This window comes from Frieseomelitta varia, unplaced genomic scaffold (assembly GCF_011392965.1).
Source record: "Frieseomelitta varia isolate USP_RPSP 00005682 unplaced genomic scaffold, Fvar_1.2 scaffold_345, whole genome shotgun sequence".
In the NCBI taxonomy this organism is placed as follows: Eukaryota; Metazoa; Arthropoda; class Insecta; order Hymenoptera; family Apidae; genus Frieseomelitta; species Frieseomelitta varia.
The window spans coordinates 427785-448265 of NW_025110085.1; the positions used below are offsets into that span (position 1 = coordinate 427785).

Sequence of the window (20481 nt, forward strand, 5' to 3'; positions counted from 1 at the left end):
AAAGTGCGGCGGTTAAGAGATTTTTTTTTTTCTGCGTACTTGTGATCATATTTCGTGACTAATCTGAAACATTCAAGCGTTTTAATTATTTGCATTTAACTTTATAAGATATTAAAGAAATAAAAACTTCTATACCTTTGATAGAAGAAATACTTCTGTTTTACTACACACCACAATATATGTTACAAAACGTAACTGATCTATTTTTTTATACTTCTATTTTCTTTTTTTAGAGATTTTATAAAAATAAAAATATCAGGTAATATCGTCAAGTGAATATGCAATACATAGAATTAATCAATAATTATGTTTAAACAATTGTAAACAAAACAACGATAAACAGTAAAATTACTTGAATACAGTATTTGAATGTTCACAATACAATACATTCAGTTCCTTACCAAGAGAGTCAGATAACCAAAATGTTAATGCAATATTACCGTTGTGTATGCATTAAAAGCAAAATAATACAGAAATTGCATCACATTTGGAACGATGCAGCTGGAAATAATAATTTTCTGTCTAAAAAGGGTGTTTCATTGCACTGTTCGCAACAATTTGAAAGAAGTATCAGACGTACGTTGTTGTTACGCATATCTCTGAACGGTCGATACTTCATGAAAACTTGTTTGAATAAAAACCCATTGCAAAACGTTTCTTCAGACAGAAATGATAAAAATTAGATTTCATTCGTCCTTATCCTCATCGTCACAACCACTAATTTGCTATAATTCTTAAAGAACCCGATACAAAAAAAGAGGAACATAGAATAATTTTCTATAGAACGACGTGCAAGGATATTCGAATATGCCGCAGAAACAGCGAATCGAAGATCATTTCCCGCCGTTGGGAAGAATGGAAAATCAATAATAGTTACCGGCTTTACCGACTTTGCGTTGACGAAGCCCTAAACGATGCCTCTTCTCTTTCGTACTTAACCGTCTTTCTCTTTCGCGCGCGTAGAAAGTTCACGATCGCGCTTCTCCATGTTTGTTGAACTACAGCGCCGCATGTCCGCCATTGGTCAACCGTGGCTGCTGTCGCCACCACCGCCGCCGCCATTATAGATTCCGTTGTGTGTGACCGAGTCTCGTTCCACGGAGCTTTCCAGGGAAAATTCTGCTTCCACTTGACGTTTGAGGGTGAAATTCACAGAGGAACGAACACGCAGAAGATCTCGGGAAACGTCAAAATGAAAACGTACAGCAGGAAAAAGGGTGACAGCCCGAGCAACGTAATCATTCATGTAAACGAGTTGTGCCGACTGTGCTTGGCAAAGGAGGAGGAGATGGTGCCGATTTACGACGATGAAACAATCCCCTTATCTCTACGAATAATGGCTTGTGTTAATCTGGAGGTGAGTCAGAGAACTCGAGTGGGCGAACGTGCGACATATGTGAACCAGAGAACCGTTCGATTACTTCTTCTTTTGTACGTCTGTCGAAACGCTTATCGAAAAATAGGAATCTAGTTTATCTCTCTGCGTGAGATTCTCTCCGTCCCTGTCTCTCCCACTTTCGCCCCACTCTTCGATTTTGTCTCGCGTTCGAGAGCGTCGCCTCACACATTCGACGCGAATACACAAAGAAACAAATGCACGTTTCACTTCTCGTGGAACGCGCGACACACTGCGCAAAGCAACTACCAGCTTTACCGAGTTATCGACTTTACGTTCACGATACGTTGACGCCACCTTCTCTTTCATTACAGGAATCTAGACAAGGCGTATCATTGCATTACAGATCGTTTACCCTACGAATTTATAGAAATCTGCAATGTTATAACCAATGTCATTAGCGTTGCCATTTTATATCTGCCCGACGAAACTTCCGTCTGTTCCCTTCTAATCTTTTATGTCGTATAATCGCGATGCATTCCAAAAAATCAAAATACCTGATATATTTCCATTACGTCTTGAGTAATTCTTCCCGATCGATTGTGAAAAAATACTCACATATCTGTCACTTCGTTTCGATCTGCCGAACATTTGATGCTTCTTTATTGTTAGGTTGAAGGATAAATACTGCTCACGAAATTAATACAAAAATGCAACTTGAATGATGAGGAATTATTTAGAAAACAATATTTTTATATTATTGAAGAACATTATAGAAAGGCAATGAGTAATAAAAATGAATTGAACTTTGTCTGATAATTTTATGTAGATGAGAATTTGAGTAATGATTAATGTTTCTTATATTACAGGTATACGAGGAGGACGGCCTTCCAAATATGATCTGCCATCCATGCAAATATCAGTTGGAAAAATCCTACCAATTTAAGAAAAAATGTGAAGCTGCTGATGCTAAGCTTCGTAAGCATATGAAATTAATACAACAATTAACTGGTCAAAGTGAAGAAGGAGAAAATCAAGACAGTAACAGAGAGGAGTTGAAAGATTCTTCTAGTGGAAAATCTAAACAAGTTAAACAGCTATTAGCTGATTTGGTATCCACTAAGGGTGACAGTGGACAAGCAGATGGAGATCCAATTGAAGTAACGGAAGAAGAACTTGTTGGTGGTTACATTTTAGGTGAATATATTCCAGGAAAGATATTTTTCATGATACTAAAAACATTTGCTCTTAGAATTGAATCCTTGTAGAGTTAACAGAGTATTTTATTTTATCAAATACAGGAATGAATTCGGAAAATTTAGAAATGGAAGAAACAATGTCAGAAGATCCAGAAAATATCACATTAGTACCTGCAGAGGAACGTGCTGCAAAAGCACGTTGCACGATACGTACAACGCGCATTAAACAGGAACAAGAATCTGAAGATGAGGCAGAAGAAGTACAAAGAGCAATTGCAAATGCTGACCACAAAAATGTTTATATGATGGAAGTTACAAGTAATAGTTCAGGACAAGGAGAATCTTTAAAATTGCAACCGCTTGGTGATACTATGGGTAAATAGTACAAAAACCTTTGAACATATAATAGTGTTTACATAAATCTATAAACTATTACTATATTTCTTATAGTTGAAACCAGTGAAGAGTTAAAAGTGTTTCAATGTGACAAATGTCCAAAAGCATTTACCCGAAGAATAATGTTGAAAAGTCATCAGTCTGTTCACTCTACGCAAAGAGGTTTTACATGCCAGGCTTGCGAGAAATGGTTTCCTACTAGGTCAGCTTTGGTTAGACACGAACGTACTCATACAGGTAATAATGAAAAAAGGAATAAAATGAGATATTTTTAAAAAATTAAATAAAAGTACTCAATTTTTAACCTTTAAAATTATGTTTGTACAGGTGAGAAACCGTTTGGTTGTAATATTTGTCATCGCGCTTTTGCACAGAAAGAAATTTTACTTCGTCATCTTATGACTCACTCTGGCCAAAAACCATTCCAATGTCAACATTGTGATAAAAGCTTTACTCAACGAGAAGCATTGAAAGTACACATGAGGAGACATCAAAAATTGGATCCGAATGATATTCAGTTACATCATTGTCAACTTTGTCCTAAAGCTTTTTGTCATGCATCTGGACTTAGTAGACATTTAGTTACACATACAGGCAGGACATACAAGTGTGTAGAATGTGAAAAGTCTTTCACTGATAAGAGTTCGCTATTAAGGCACAGTCGTATTCATGCACCTAAAAAAATAGTGACAAATTAAATTTATTTTAATAATTGAGTATCATTTTCTTTACAATATCAGTCAACATTAAATTCAAATTATACAGAATATTTCTGCAGAATTTTTTAAATCATACATAACAATAGTTTTGTATCTTATAGTATAATTTACAAAATATATAATAACTAATGATAACTATGCACGAATCCGTACAATAATTCTTAATATATTTCTATTTACGTTAAATATATTTGGTTTTAGTATATGCAATATTTCATTAACAATTATTTTCACATTATTGTTAAATGCATAAAATTGCATTAAAAAATTTGTAACATAATTTTGTTTTATTAAATGTGCAATGAGATTTATTTATACATATTTAATTTGGTATACATCACTACATATGTCATTTCAGTAAGTTAGATTTTATTCGAATTATAGATCAGTAACAGTATTCTAATAAAACATTTTTTTATATATACATATTTTCATGACATTTGTATTGTGTACAATTATATGTACTTCTATTATATAACTTTAATTGTAAGAATATAATTAAATGTCTTATATGTCTTTTTACATTCTTTTGATCATTCCCAATTAAATTTGTAAGGCAACAAAAATTGTACATAATATACATTACAATAATAAAAGTACAAAACTAATAATTATATATATATTAGTAAACTAATGTTAAAGTCTTAAAATAAATACTTTAAATAAATGTAAAAGATAAAATTTTCGTTTTGTATTTTTTTAATTATTATCGAAAAAACAAATAGTTATAAACGTTTATTTTTTTTACACAACTACATCGCTATTTTCTGTGTATCTGTTAGATTATAGATTATCATTATGAGGAACTGCAAAAGGAATTGTTAACTTATAAACTGTTTATAACAAAAAATGAATGACAGTTTAGTATTTTATTAAAAAATCTTTTTTATTATGATTTGCATATGATGATCTTGTGTTTCTTTACATTGCCAATATCATTATATGATAGATCATTACATCAATCTAATGGAACGAATTTACTAAATTTCATTTACATTTTTGTTGATTTAAAATACGATAATGTCACAGATCTTCACACTACAACTTGGAAAAATCGAGCTCCGCTACACGATTTGCTCTAGACCTCCATAAAATAAGGTCTAACGTTCGATTTTGCATTACATATTTGCTATACATTGCGAAATCGAGAATACCTATTACAATTATCTATTCAAACAAAGCAAAGTGAGAAAATATGTATATATGAGAGTTAGTAGTATCGCGATTACTTAAATGCAAATGTAATTAAAAAATTTTGTTGTACGTTCTGATCGACAAAAAGATTTAAATAAATGCGATATTATTAACCCCTCGTCAAGATTATACTGCATTGTCATGAAAGATTTAAACAATATGAAAAAGAAAATTTGTTTATAATTGGTCGCTTAATTTTCCCACTTTGCTGAAAATTAATGTACATAATCGTTACCAGTTTATATTTGCACTCGAACGATAAATAATTCTAATGAAAAAACGTACATGAAAGCATCAATATTATTAATTTTCTAGGATAGGTAAATACAAATTATTAAAATGTTATATTAATATTTTAAAACAAAATTGGTCGAGCTTTCACGTACGTTCATACACCGTACTAAAACACTGCTAAAAATTTGAGATAATATTTTCATCTCAAATGTTGTTTAGAGGCACGGCCCGATGTTGCCAATTTATACATTTTTCAAATACAGAATATTTCTTACACATTCTTAGTATTATTGTTCTTTTGTCATTTTTACTTCCAACACACACCACTTATAAGCCATGATGAGTTGTATATCACTGGTAAATAAACTATCTTACGTGACTGTTGCAAATACACAGTGTAGGTAACAGACTCATAACAGGCTTAGTTCACCTTTTCCTTTGCCGATTGTTTCATTATACTTAATGATTGATAAACTTCAATTCAGATTGCAAATAGTAAAAAAAAAAACTGTTCTTGCTTGCATGCTGAATCAACAAATTTGTACTATATTACATAATACCAAGTACTTCGTGATGTGGAAAAATCTAATGTTATTCTTCCTGCTAGTACTAAATTGGCAAAAGGAATTGATGGACTTGACGAAGTAGCGCGGAGGTCGGAAAATCTCGGAAAACATTTACGAGATATATGATTATTGAGAACGACTTTTGATAGACGTTTTGCAATAAAAAAAACGTCAAACTGATTTAGAACCTATGCTCTCATCAATCAAGAATTAGAGTTTTTGGTTGTTCCCAAGTGAATCCTTCTCGGCCAAAATGTCCATAAGTACTAGTTTGTTGATAAATGGGGTTACGAAGATTCAATTCCCTGAAAAAACATTATGTATGTAATTTCTTCTACGTTTAAATTTGTGTTCAATATATTTATATTATTATTCTCAGTAATGTTTTTTACATCATGGCACTCAAGAGTAGCAAATACAATGTGACATCATCGAATAATCATATCAATTTAAATATAGATCATTTTAACGTATACAAAGTATAAATGTACTTACTTAACGATTTTTCCAGGTCGTAAATCGAAATTTTTATTGACTATATCTAGAAGTTCGTTTTGAGATAATTTAGAAGTACCATAGTCGAAAACTGTAATTGAGAGAGGTTCTGCTACTCCAATAGCGTAAGAAACCTAAAAATTCATTGTGAATATCTATGTCTTCATCAAAGAGCAAAATTTATTAGATAGCAGAATGTTTTTTTTCTTTAATCAATATAATTTATACCTGTACAAGACAACGTCTGCAAAGACCAGCTTTTACCAAAGATTTAGCAACCCATCTTGCTGCATAAGCAGCAGATCTATCAACTTTTGTGAAGTCTTTACCAGAAAATGCACCACCACCATGAGCTCCCCAGCCACCGTATGTGTCAACTATAATTTTACGACCAGTAAGACCAGCATCACTCTATTAATAAAAGAAGTATTATTAAACACATTTTACAAAAAATTGACATAAATTTAATATAAACAAATATACACTTTACCTGTGGACCACCAATGATAAACAACCCACAAGGATTAACATGGAAGATTGTTCTATCATCCAGATACCTTGCTGGAATTACTTCCTTGATAACCTTTTCCATGACTGCTTTACGCAATTCTTCCAAACCAATTTTTTCACTATGTTGCAATGACACAACTACCGTATGAACTCTTATAGGTACACAGGCACCATGATCCATTACATACTCGCAAGTAACCTATTTTACAATGTAACAGAGAAAAGCAACATTAGAAAAAATAATCGTATTTGAGAATATGCACGCATCAGTTATATTATTAATAACGTAATTTTACATTATGGCACTCAAGAATAGCAAATACTATGTGATATCATTGAATAATTATCATACTTGTGTTTTTGAGTCTGGTCTTGCCCACCATAATTCACCACTTCGTCTTAATTCTGCGATTTTTTGGTTTAACTTGTGTGCTAACACAACAGTTAGTGGCATACATTCATCAGTTTCATCTGTTGCATATCCAAACATCAAACCCTAATAGAAGAATTGAAGTTATTTCAGCTAAATTTTATAAGGTATAAAGTTAAAGCAGGAAAAAGATTCATTGTACTCCTAATTAATATACAATATTATATAATTATGTAATACAGGAAATAAAGCATTAATAAAATAGAGTGCATACAACATACAGTTAATTTATTGCAGTAACTGTAATGTATTAGGAAAATTTTTAAGTAATGTGAAGTGTCATACAGAGCAGTATTATTAAGTGATAACACTGGAACAACCATACTCACTAATTTCTAAATTAATTGCTTTTGTTACATTACTATTTACAGCACACACTTTAACCCTCTAGCTACTATGCACCACCAAAGTGGCTTCCCTCTCATTTTTTAGAACAAAGCGCCATTAAAGTGGCTCACTTGTTTTAGCGGTTCAAAAACTGTATACAATGCAGAGATAATGTGGAAATGTCTTCATTTCTTAAGATGCGCATTTGTTTTCTCGTAAAATGCTTTAGTGTTAAGCGATATCTCTAAGAGTGCGTATCTGTGTCTCTTGGTTATAACATATTATCTCGTCTTCATACACTATTATAAGGTTTGAATTATCATTTTTAAGTTGAAATGAACATATGTTTATTATCGCCTTTTGTTTTTCTATTAATTTTGTGGATTTCTTGAACTTACACAATTAACAGGAAATGGTCAATATCGACTACATTACTAATTTCGTTTACATGCACTCCGCGACAGAAAAGTCCAGATGATACTACAGTTCTACGGCCAACCACGCCGTAGCTAAAGGGTTAATGATAACACAAACTTACAGAAATAATAATACCTTTAAACTTGATTAAAATAATTAGAAACAAATATAAGAGTTGAATCATTAGTCATATATTTTATGACACTTATCAGAGAAGAAAAATGTTGAAATGAAGAAAAAAATGTGCAGAAAAAAATTGGGATACAATTGCACATAATGTCAATTTGTCAATGAATCTTTATAAATCTTAATAGATGACTAATAACACTTTAAAATTAGAATGAAAGAAGACACAAAGAATATAAAAGCCGGCAGAAGATGCAAAAGATAATTGAATTATGAGAGCAAATTCTAATGATATACCTTCACCATAACGATATATAACATTAGAAAGAAACTAATGTAATAAGCCTACATACAGCATAGAATGAAACAGAAAAGAAGAGTGAGCTACTGGATGACTGTTATCAGAACTAAATATGTGCCTACATAACAATGATGCAAAATGAAAGTGAGAAAAATAATTATGTACAGGAAACTAGAAAGGACTAACTATACTAGCATTAGATAAGACATAGAGAAGAACAGAAAATTCCAACGAACTGATCAGAATGCTAATTGACCTGATCTCCTGCGCCGACTTCTTCATCACTACGGTTTTCATGAACTCCTGCTGCAATATTTGGTGATTGGGCATCAAGCGCCAACAGAACACTGCAGAGCTTGAAGTCAAAACCTGTAGAAATTACATGAATGAGATATAAATGTTTGCTACCAAGAATATCAACACTCTCATTACACCGATGCTTTACTGTTTTGTATCCCAGTTTACTCTGGCTATTACAAGATAATAATAGTAAAAACCTCCTTGCTTTAAAAAAAGTTAAAAATAAATTGATTCTGACCTAATTATACATAATACCATATAAAATCTCTTTTTTTATCTAACATTATGTAATATTTATTTCATAAAATATTTATCTAATATTTTATTCCACATTATGTAACATCAAAATCCAACTAAAATATATGAAACAGTGTTGTTACATGGAATAGAGTGTTGTTACACATCTGGTAATAATTATTATTTTGATTCTTATTTAGTGATGAATTTCTTTAACCTAGAATGCCTCGATTTACGAGTAGAATTTATTTATACATAAATCTTCCTGATAAGATGAATTCTTATACTGTAAAATATGTATCCGAACAACTGTAATTCTTATTTGCATACACAGATTCACACATTCACACATAACACAAGGAAAATGTATGTTATAAGAATTCTATCAAATGTATCATAAGAAAAAGGGGAGAGGGTAAAGCAAAAAAAAAAAAGAAAATGTTATTGAATTATATGGCTGCTCTGCGGCACGGGCTGAGAATGGGTTATGTACCTGATCACCTGCACCCACGTCCTTCTCTTCCCTGTCCACATGAACACCATCAGCGATATTTGGAGATTGTTGTTCGATCGCCACCAAAAGGTTCAACGTACGCCAATCGAATCCTGCCACGATCATGATATGCTTACGTTACATATTCATACGTGTTCCTTTACGTATGTTTTTTCCGAAAGATAATGAGCAGGATATTGGTCATCCAATCGATCGAGTCATGGAATGTTTTCTAATATTTTACTAACGTGTATGTAGCGTAAAGCACATCTTTCTATTATAAAAATATACATTTTCAAAATTAGACAAAAATATTTGTAATTTCGTAATAAGTAAACACAGCAATAAAATTTGTATTTAATGCCGGAATATTTCGTGCCATGATTCGACCGTGTATTTATAATATCTGACTCTGGAGAACCAAATGAGGCGAATTTTATGAGGAATAAGATAATAAAGACATCATTCCGGCCACAGGGCATGTGTTTAAGAAGATGGAAATCATTTATGTTAGCAGGGAAAATTTCAAATGTTTTAGATGTACAGATAAAATAAATTTAACAAAATTTCGAAGGTATTAAAGGATTTAACAAACATACATCGCTGAAGAGAGGAAAACATGAAGAACAAATGAGAATGTTCTTTACCTTTCGACGAATCGTCATATCCAATGTGCTTGACAGTATCCCGAACAATTTTCTGATAGTCTACCACAGCTTTTGATGTGATTTCTCCACATAACAGGATCATTCCTGTTTTTGTCACAGTCTCTAAATAATTGAAAAATACAAATATGTAGAAATTAAATCAGCGTACTCTTAATTACTAATTTAAGCTGTATTAAGTACTAGCTCCCAGAGTTCTAAGATTCAAAATAACTTTAACTCAAGGTCACACTGACTAGCTTATAAATAGAGGTTATGACACCAGCTGATTCAATTTATTTGAAAAATTAGAATCATTTTTGTAGAAACTCACCGCAAGCAACTTTTGCATCAGGATCTTGCTTTAAATGTGCATCTAAAATAGCATCACTTATTTGGTCACACATTTTATCTAAAAAAAAAAGAGGAAGATGAAAAAAAAATTAGACTATAATTATTGAATAATTATCATTTTTAATTCATATCTGATTAGCATGTGTTTCCTCGAATGATTAGCATGTGTTTCCTCGAATTATTCGCATGTGTAATTTACACAAATGTATAAATCTCAATGTAATTATATGCAGAAACAATTGCATAATCAAAAAATGAAATATATACTATACCGCTAATTGATTCAAACTCTGTCTATACGCATTTGCAAAATTTTGTCAAGATGTTCGGGCTGCCCGATATTACAAAGTTTGGTGTTATGGTAAACCAAACGAAATTCAATCACATCTTTGGTTCGGTTTCTTACTTTAGGTTACACGAACTAAAAAATAACTGAAACTACAGCAGAAATTCAATGAAGATTCAGAACCGAGAAGAAGAAGAGATATCAACTACGTTCAACGTGTACACGTGTGAGACGATGCTCGAACATTAATAAATCAGCAATAAATTAGTAATAAATCGGTCGAATTATGTATGTATTTCGCAACTGAATTGCAAAGGATGTTTGACAGGAAATTATAATTAAAGGAAGACGGGACAGAAATGTAGAAGGGAAAGACGTATGTACAAAAAATCGAAGATCACAGCAAATTGCGATATTAAGGAGCACATGGCGACGCCGCTTGGCTTCTGCTCCGATAGCGATTCAAAAAAATGTGGCCCCCCCCATCTAGTATTCGAGCGTGTCGATATCCCGCGTTCGACAGGCATAAAGAAGGGAACCAGGGGAACAAATGAGTCGCAACGTAACACCATCCTCGCATTTCGAAGCTTTTTAAGGAATGTAAAGAAAGTGTGGAAGAAGGAAGGGTAGAATCGCGGCGTGCGCACACAGTATATATGTGTGGCCCGTTCGTCGAGTTTCATGGCGGCACACGCGGCTCACCGACATGGAACTCGCTCGAGGCGAGATGGCACGAATATCAGTCGGAATACGAAAGAGTCATGAGACGAACGCATGCTTTTCAGGGTGCCTACCTGGATGGCCTTCGCCAACGGACTCTGATGTGAATAGAAAACTGGTGTCCTGCTGTAGCTCGGGCGGCGTGTGCCCGTTAGCGTATCCGTTCATGTGGTGAGCGGTCTCCGGCATTTTCCTTCGTTTCGTGGTAATAGATACAGCCGTTAGGTCCTTTCGTTTACGCTCGGATGCTTCGGCCACGTGTCCCGACTTCGTTGACAGGTTCAGCTTGTCTGACGTTGTTAATTGTTAAAGAAAGCGAGGAAGTTTAAGTCTGATCTCTATACCCTACTTTGGTTTCGGCACGAGCGAACTCTACACCAGCACAGCGCACAACGTAATAGCGAGGCGAGCGTGGACCAAACGCACTACGGCACAGTGTAGAAAGTAAAAGAGACTCCCCACTCTCTGGCAGCCGCTATTTATAACCTCGGTACCGTCGTCGCTTCGTTCGGCTAATTTCGAATCACATGACGCTCGATCACCCGGGAGATGACGAATGGCGCGTAATTTGATTGCGATTTCTAATAAACTCTTGGCGTTCCCTTTTCAAACGTGTCTTGTCCACGTGTTTAATACTCCTGCAAAAAGATGTCATGCTTCTCTCTTTCATTGTACTCAAAGATCGCAATTCAGTAATTGAATTGACTTTAAAAGTAACGCTAATTACTCATACATTTGCGATCGTTAATTTTATGCTTTTACTTACTAACGATATCACAATATCTGATGGAATAGAATGTAAGTGATTTTCCTCGATATTTAAAGAAAAATGAATCTATTTTGTAAATCGTTAAAAATTGTTGTTCCCTACTGATACATTATTTATCGTAAATACGTTCACATGCAATATATTGTTAAATTTTTTTTTTTTCTTTTTTCTTGTTATAAACTATAACTGCTCGTGGTATTGACAAAGGCTCAAAACTTGTTACATCAAACGAGACTGATATAATCAAGCTGAGTTTTCTCACCACATAATTTTTTTTACCGATAGCAGATTCATGTAAATCATTCACGCGGATAAATATTCTGATCGAGTTAAAAATGTTCGTTACCTTAAAAGTGTTAATTGTTTTGAGCTTTCAGGAAATCGCCGTGATTCGTTCGAATGGAAAACTTCCTTTCCTTCGGAACCGGATAGTTGTTATTGAACTTTGAGCTTCGAGTCCAGATCGACATGAATTATTATCAAACTGCAGTAAATACACTTTGTGCGTTTCCTCCGAAAGAACAGAATTTATACTGAGTAGATGTTACGTATCAGTTAGACTTTTATATGTCGTAGAATCTCCCTCCATGATTTAGAAATGTTCGAGGGGGGGAGGGGGGGAAGAGTTTAAGCATTCATATGCACGTTACAGAATGTAATTCTAATTCTGCAAGTTGTTAAAGAAAACATAGCGAATCGTAGAATAAAATAATGAACTGATATGAAGTTCATTAATGTAGATTATGCTGTTGCGCAAGTTTCAACAAAATAAGAGTTTTCAAAATAATTCACGAAAAAACAGCAAAAATGAAATTTGCCAAGACAGGATAAATGAAAAATGATTGGCCACCTGTCCTTGTTGATCGTTCTTATGTCAGTAAGCTTATTTCGTGAATAATAGTTATTCACATCTGTAAGTAATACAATATTAAAAATATTAAATTGTGCAAATGGAACAGTTGTAAATCATATTTTACCTTCCTATTTTTATGATAAAATTCACTTTCACGTTACGCGAAACATATATACGTAAGTAATTACGTTACGACATTTTCAATTTTTCATAAAATTAAGTATTGGAAAACATATTATTTTACTTGGAAGAAAATATGAATTTTTCAGTACAGTGTACGTTTTTAATATAATTGTTTCGCTATGATCATGACTTTAGGCCAATTCAACTTTTTTTTAATCTAATTTGCTCTACGTATACACGTGCTGATTCGAATTCATGCATATGATTTCAACGAGAAAACTTTTTAGAAAAGAAACGTGTGTGTAATTTCATACTGCACGCGCGCAATGATTTATTTTCAGAAAAAAAGCCGCCATGCGTAATCATTTCAGGGCGAGAACACGTAATCATAGAGCAGTCTGATACAATGTCACTGACAAAGCTGAATACGAGATACATATGTGTAAATTACTAGTAAGCTTCTTTTTTGCAATTATATATCTTTTACAGTGAAGTAACTTTTGAAACTTGAAACTCGTGTTATAATTTTAGTGTCAGTCCTATAAAAATGACTCTTCAACTGTTTGCATTTTAACATTAAACAATTTTTACTTTACATTGAGGCGAATTTTTCATCTTTAATTTTGTGTTCTATATTCTAATACGAAGAAACGTATATTTATTTCAAAACTTTTTCTGATTGAATCAATCTTAATATGAACATTTGGGATTAAAATTTAATTTTGCTTTCGATAAACGTTACAGAACAAGTGTATTATTGAAATCTTATAATTTACGATTCTTTACATTAAAAAATTTTGTCAAAAATTTTGTTACTTCTATTTTTTTTTTTTTTTAACTTAAGGAACCATTTATTACATTTATTGCATCATCGAAATATAACGATTGCTGATTTTGTAACACAATCTTATGGCTTGCAAATATATCCCTTAAAATACCGATGAAATAATGTGTTTGAAATATGAGTCAAGACTTTCTTTACTCTGGAAAGTTTACGTGTGATGGAATAATGTAATTTGCATTGCAATATTACGATAACAGATATTAGCAATGAAAATAATCATACATATTGATTTGCAATAATACGAAATGAGTTATTCGTTATTTCTGTAACGATAATTTATTTGGACAATATTGCAATATCAATAATAGAAAGAAAAGATTAAATTTAAATTATTATTGAAATAACGAAGAAAATTCTCAGAAGGTATCTAAAATTTAAATTGATCTTTCTGCGTTCTTTGTATCATATTCGACTGAATCATATTTTGTTATCAATTAGAGGATTTTCTGAATTTGTGAAAAGTAAAAAATAATGCTGAAGACTTTCTTAAAGCAGCGGGAAAGTCCTTTTTTTTTTGGTTTGAAATGGAAGGATTAAATGAGGAATTTATTTTATGAGATAATATATACCTGCTCCAACATAAATATAATTTTCTCATATAATTTTTCACATGCATATGCTTGTGCAAGAGTTGCACAAACAATGCGCATATATATTGCATCAATCGTTTCGAAGAATGTAATAATAATTCATCATTATTTGTCCATTTTCTTTTTATTTCTTCTTCTATTTAAGAACGCTTGATATTCGATTATCAAAGAATACTAAGATTATCGGGTAGAATGAATTAGCAAAGATAAGGAAAGAGGAATTACAAAACAGTAGTTTATCTCATATAATCAATATTAACTTGTTCAATAAATAATATACACAAGCAAAAAAATAAAATTACACAAAAAAATAATTTTCCAATTCATGCGTTGTTCGCTCTTCTACCTAGATCTGCGAAATTTTCATGAGATAAAGCGTGCGAAAAATGAATCCGATATTTTATAAATATCACTAAATACTTATCTCTATCTTCGTGTCTTCTTTTTTTTTTTTTTTTTTTTTTATTAATATCGGTCGTTTACGTTGTTCAATTGATTGTATGGTTCAGCGAGTGTGAATTAAGCACATGCTTTTCTGACGCAATTTTTATCTCACATGAAATATATCTGTGTATAATGAATTGCTACAAAAATAATTCAATTCAAACAATTTTTATGGTCAATTTACGAAAATGTTTTAAATATGTTTAAAACTTTTTGTGTTAATTTAATGATGTAATCATGGTTATACTTGCGAGATGCAAAATTGTACACAACATTGAAAATATTTTGTAGAAATTTCCGCTTCCGAGAATTAAGTCTGATAATTTGTAAAGGGATTTAAATTAAAAATATTTTCATAAAATAAAAATATTTTCATAAAAGTAATTTCATAAATGTAAATTTGTCGCCGTCTCTTTATGAAAATTTCATTATTTTCAATTTCAATTTCGATTCGATATTTGTCCTTTGACGATTTAATTGAATTAGTATTGAATGTTTACTGAATATGTTAACTTGAGCGTCCCTTGGACGTACATATGAAATCAATATGTGTTTCGTAGTTCATTGAACTGTTACGTTTTTGAAATAACATTCTCGGAATTTGATTTAATATGACTTTTTATCGTATCATTCTCGGTAGTGACACTTTATGTTAACGTTTGATAAACTTGATAATCGTATTATTTATACGTAGTTTATTTACGTTTCGCGCTATTATACAAGTCGCGTCTTGCAAATCAATAAAACTGGTTATCGTCAAGTCGTTTCAAAAAAAAAAAAAATATCTATTTCAATGGTCGGGAATAATATTTCGTACGAATCAAATAGACCACTTCTCATTGTCAGCCAAATTTGCATGATATCGCTCACAACGATATTGTTAACTTTCGAACATTTTGTTAGTCAAACACACTCCCAATTTATTATGTATTCTCTTGAGAATTTTAGTTGGAACGATGTAGAAAACATCGCTTTTTTTATTCAACTGACAACTAAATATGCGCACGTTGACATAAGACGGCTGCATCTTACTTTAAAATTTGAATGGTACCAAACGCTTTGTTGAATGGCTTATTGACTTTTCAACTTGGACAACACATTACTGTACCTAATATACCGAATGGCTCTCTGTTATCATTCGCGTATTTCTTAATACGCAATTTGACCATCGAGACTAGTACTTTCGGTCGTAATATTTATCATATATGATAAATTGCGTTCATCATTTTGATATTACTTTATCTTACTTGTGAGAAAGCAATTATTGTATTTGTATCTGTGATGATAGAATTAACGGATAAAATTTAAGAATTTACAGGAATTGAACACTCCGAGGATACAAATTCAATACAGTAATAAATCAAACTGAAGTATATATAGCAGTATATATTAATTCAGAATATTAACTTTTTTCATACGTATAAAGTGAGAATGTATAACAGTAACATTTTCTTGTGCCATAATTTTTAACTATAATTATGAAAATTCTTCTTCAAAAATATCAATAAATAAAGTGGTCTTTTTAATTTTTAGGTTTCTCTGACTTTTCAAATTGTTTGGGAATTTAAAAAATAACTTATATAATGTTGTTAAATATTTCTTGCGTATAGAAAGATAGTAAAAATAAAGCAAGAGTTTTGTTGCTGGAAATAGTCATTAGAGGAATAAAGGAAAAAAAAAAAAAGAAAAGATGATTATTATCTTAAAAGTGGTAATTATTAAAAAGTATCCACTATAGGATAACTGAGGGGTATTATTTTCAGATACGCTCGAAATTACATACTCTCCTTCACGCTCGTACATACAATTACAAAAGTTTAATCTAAAAGTAAATACACCTTTCGAGTAGGTGGGAACTTTGGAGGGTTGAACCCTCACCGATTACCTGAACGTTTGGACGAGACTAGTACGGTCTGTGATGCATCAATTCCACTATTGATTTAATACGAAAATTGGCGAAACTTGAAAACTGCTGAACAGTATATACGACTTGCCGTGAATTTTTATTTTAGTTGAAAATATTTACGATCATCCTCGTAACGTAAATGCTTGTCCCTTTGAACTGATGTTGTAAGCCGCGTAAAATCCGTAAAATGCCATAAAAACCATAAAAATTACATTCATTTATGACATTTAGCTTACAATTTCAAAGTAATTAATTTCACAATCTATTTAGATTGTGATAGAAAATATGTCGTATTGTGATTCAACGTAAACGACGTTAACGAATAGAAAAAACGAATGTATCTTAATTCAGGAAAATAATAATTAACGAATGAACTTGACTGTATAATAATCCATCTCCCTTAACTACTGCTTTGAGGTTGATTTAAATATCACTGTATAAATATAGACGTAAATATATCTAATCATATCACAATTGCTATTTTCTAGCGATAATCTTGACCATAATATACAGTAAACTGAAAAGAAAAAAAAAAAAGAAATCGATTTCGATTATGCACACACATTCACTGCCATTCGAAACAATTTTTCGACAATATGTGATTGATCCCAGTCGCACGGACTCATATTTCAAAAGCACGGACTCATATTTCAATATCTAAAAGAATTAGTTAAGACAGTAAAAAGTCTGTCTGATCAGAAACTTTTGCACGTCGTGATTTTTATCTTTACAATCGTCACATCTATGTACGATAAAATATTACAACACGACCAGGTTGATTCGTAAGTTACGACTTAGATAGAAAAGATTTTCCTAAACTGATTTGTTTTCTTAATCAAACAGTGATATCCAAAACCAATGGTTTGACATACACACTAAATATTTGACGGAATTCGCAATCCAATTGCAATCAAGAAAATCATTGGAAATGCATTAGTTTGAACAGACTTACGATAAAAATCCACCTGCTTACCTTTTTTGACAATAAAATCTTCAACACGTGTCTTGCATTTCCAATTCTCTTTTTTACGTTAATAACTCCGATTACGTTCGATTTGTCTATTTATCAATCACGAGTGTTGCTTCGGATTCTTTTTTTCTTTTGAATCTTAAAGTCAAAGTGGACATCAGCCGTTTTTTAATAACTTCTCTCGTTGGTTATGTTTTTCCTCGAAATGTTAGAAGGCAAGTATCAGAATTTTCAATCCCGCAGAAAAGGAATAACGCGAATTAAATTATTCCGAGTTTATCACTATGATTGTTTTCGTCACTTCATTAGTAACATTCAACGATGGAAAGAAAATATAAATTAATAGGTGATAAAATTTTAACTGGCTAATCACTAATATGAAGAAATAGGTCAAGGCATTATATCACGTCATCATTTCACTCCCTTTTTAATTACGATTGGACGGGAAAAGCCGCCTACTTATCAGCAAAAAGAAATTAATCAGAAAGTATCGAGAATTTAAAACGGAAATACCAATATGTAATGTCATCCCTTATTATGTATTTTGAATGTCCATGATAAAAGTATCTAATTGCTGCAGTTCACAATCAATAATTAAAGCGGACGGCACTGAAATGTAGTCGTTAGTTGATAGTCAATACAATAAATCAGAAAGGAATTTTGTCTTATCGTAATAATGGCCAGTTGCATACACTTACTCTACCTTCTGAACTTGCCGATTACGGACTCGTATTTATTCAATACAATAGCTGGCTCTCAAAATGATAACTGGATATTTTGCATGAAAATATTCTTTTCACGTCAAGTATCAAATCTTTTTATTTGATTTCACGTGTAAAGACGTGTAAACACTGCCAGCCAATAACATTGAAACGTCAAGGATATTAAAATATTATTTATCTTAATCTTTGCTGGACCTTTGGCTCCTACGAAACTCCGTTAATTAATATCTATCGACAGATTCGTTCCTTCGAATAACTTACGAATCACCGCTAGTATCGGAATGAAATAAAATAAAAAAAGAAGAAGTCGTTTTCTGCGATCGACTGCGATCATCGAACGGTATATTGGTAAATGGTATTTTAAATACTTTCGCGAGTCACTGTACATGCGATATATACATGTGCCCTCATCGTCAGCCGTAGCTGTAAATCTACACTGGGTGTCATTTAACCTATTAACGTTCAGCTAAATTTGAACTAGCTGTAGGAATGTGAAACGCCACGTGCCGAAATCGGGGAAAACTGGTTCGCCTATCGTCCATATTGTTCAGCGATCAGCAGAAAAGTTAGGAGTTACGTATATACACGCGCAAAGGCGTGTAACAGAGGTGGCCCGAATCAGAAGTTCAGTGACCCTTGACACTGACTCGCGTACATGACACCGAGAGCACCGAGAGAAGCATAGAAACAGCGGAGAGACGGAGAATGACAGAGAAAGGGAAGAGTGGTTTGCCTTAACCTTGACCCTGACAACCCTTCGGTCCCGTCTCTCCGCGCCCCGTCTCTCGCCAGAGATACACGCACACTCCGTCTCTTTCCTCACTTTGCTTCCTTTCCACTAACATCTTTGCTACTACTCTCTTTCTCTTTCACGTTTTCATTGTTGGTCCTGCTCTCTTATTGGCGCGTACCAACTCGACTCGCTGTTACTCTCTCTCTCTCTCTCTCTCTCTCTCTCTCTCTCTCTCTTCCGCTCTCTTTACATGTATATACGCATATACATATATTTTAGTGTCTTTCATACGGAAAATGCCGACCATACGATCGATGCTCGACGAGGGGCCAGCTGCTCGAAATAGATGAGAAGGAGCCTCCTAAATATTAAAGGAGCCTTTACCTCGGCTTCACTTGCCCTCTGTGTTCGTCGACGCAGGACTGTCCACGTTCCTGCCATTATCGATTTTTTTCTTTTTTCCTCATCACTCTCCCGCCTCTATTCCTTCGCCCTCTTAATTTCACTGAATAAGGTAAACACTTGGAAAATCGGGGGCAGCCCGAGTTCATTCAAGAGTCACCTGCTGTCCCTTCTCCATTCTCTCACGCGTTTAGAGTTTCCAACGCTTGCCTCTGGGTCTAGGTTATGGCCTTTCCTTCGTGTATTCAGAGCACATCGCGCTATTCACTTCTCGTAATTATAACTATATCTCTCCTTATATTGCAAATTGCGAAATAACTCCGAGCGAGATAACGTGCCCTTTTTTTCCTTTTTTTTTTTTTTTCTTTTTCAAACGAATCTTGTTAAAAATACTGTTCCCTAGTAACGGAGAACTGTGCTTGCGTATGAGCGAGCATTCACCGTCCCTCCGCCGCATCTATTTCCTGCGTTCGCATTTTAACTTTCTGCATCTTCGAGAAAGATAAAATTGACAAGCGACACTTTGCTTGGTGGCAAACTGACCACCTGACTTCCGGTTCTTTTTGTTCCCCTAATGTTTGCTGCGCGCGACGTTAACGTTAACGCATGTTGCCGCGTGCGACATTTCGAGCAGTTACGAAACAAGCGAAACTTTCTTGCAATTTGTGACTCTTAGAATCGTCGGTTATCAAACGATAAATGGCACGCCGTCGAATCATATAATTTCTCAATCACGGAGTACATTAAATACGTAATTGCACGCTATCGCGCAAAGATTTCATCAGTTATTTTTTTCGCATAATCGCGAATTGTTAATAATAAATATACCAAGCACATGTAT

General features: G+C 33.1%; 2 protein-coding genes across 5 annotated transcripts; one reads left to right on the top strand and one right to left on the bottom strand.

Annotated features, from left to right (window-relative positions):
- The first annotated feature begins 1027 nt into the window (after positions 1 to 1027).
- Positions 1028 to 3825, top strand: LOC122530488 (zinc finger and SCAN domain-containing protein 2-like). 2 transcript variants are annotated; one of them, XM_043657497.1, is made up of 5 exons: positions 1028 to 1357; positions 2206 to 2533; positions 2638 to 2910; positions 2986 to 3168; positions 3259 to 3823. In XM_043657497.1, the coding sequence occupies exons 1-5, from the start codon at positions 1193 to 1195 to the stop codon at positions 3627 to 3629; spliced, it is 1320 nt and encodes a 439-aa protein (XP_043513432.1). In that variant the 5' UTR covers positions 1028 to 1192; the 3' UTR covers positions 3630 to 3823. The 2 variants fall into 2 exon arrangements, with proteins under 2 accessions (XP_043513432.1, XP_043513433.1); XM_043657498.1 differs by lacking the exon at positions 1028 to 1357 and adding an exon at positions 1666 to 2123 and having other exon boundaries at positions 3259 to 3825.
- Positions 3826 to 4515: 690 nt separating this feature from the next.
- LOC122530490 (S-adenosylmethionine synthase) lies at positions 4516 to 12589 on the bottom strand. Of its 3 annotated transcripts, none has more exons than XM_043657502.1 (10): positions 12400 to 12589; positions 11359 to 11922; positions 10259 to 10336; positions 9928 to 10050; positions 8507 to 8619; positions 7002 to 7145; positions 6630 to 6848; positions 6368 to 6550; positions 6140 to 6273; positions 4516 to 5949 (listed from the first exon to the last, which is right to left on the bottom strand). In XM_043657502.1, the coding sequence occupies exons 2-10, from the start codon at positions 11471 to 11473 to the stop codon at positions 5844 to 5846; spliced, it is 1215 nt and encodes a 404-aa protein (XP_043513437.1). In that variant the 5' UTR covers positions 11474 to 11922; positions 12400 to 12589; the 3' UTR covers positions 4516 to 5843. The 3 variants fall into 3 exon arrangements, with proteins under 3 accessions (XP_043513437.1, XP_043513438.1, XP_043513439.1); XM_043657503.1 differs by lacking the exon at positions 8507 to 8619 and adding an exon at positions 9281 to 9393; XM_043657504.1 differs by lacking the exons at positions 8507 to 8619; positions 11359 to 11922; positions 12400 to 12589 and adding exons at positions 9281 to 9393; positions 10551 to 11260.
- Between the last annotated feature and the right edge of the window lie 7892 nt (positions 12590 to 20481).

Coding starts and splice junctions, on each gene's coding strand:
- LOC122530488 (XM_043657497.1), top strand. CDS start 1,193: ATGAAAACGTACAGCAGGAAAAAGGGTGACAGCCCGAGCAACGTAATC. Junction 1,358..2,205: donor TGGCTTGTGTTAATCTGGAG/GTGAGTCAGAGA, acceptor CTTATATTACAG/GTATACGAGGAGGACGGCCT. Junction 2,911..2,985: donor ACCGCTTGGTGATACTATGG/GTAAATAGTACA, acceptor TATTTCTTATAG/TTGAAACCAGTGAAGAGTTA.
- LOC122530490 (XM_043657502.1), bottom strand. CDS start 11,473: ATGCCGGAGACCGCTCACCACATGAACGGATACGCTAACGGGCACACG. Junction 8,620..9,927: donor ATATGACGATTCGTCGAAAG/GTAAAGAACATT, acceptor TAATTTCTACAG/GTTTTGACTTCAAGCTCTGC. Junction 6,849..7,001: donor GACCAGACTCAAAAACACAA/GTATGATAATTA, acceptor ATTGTAAAATAG/GTTACTTGCGAGTATGTAAT.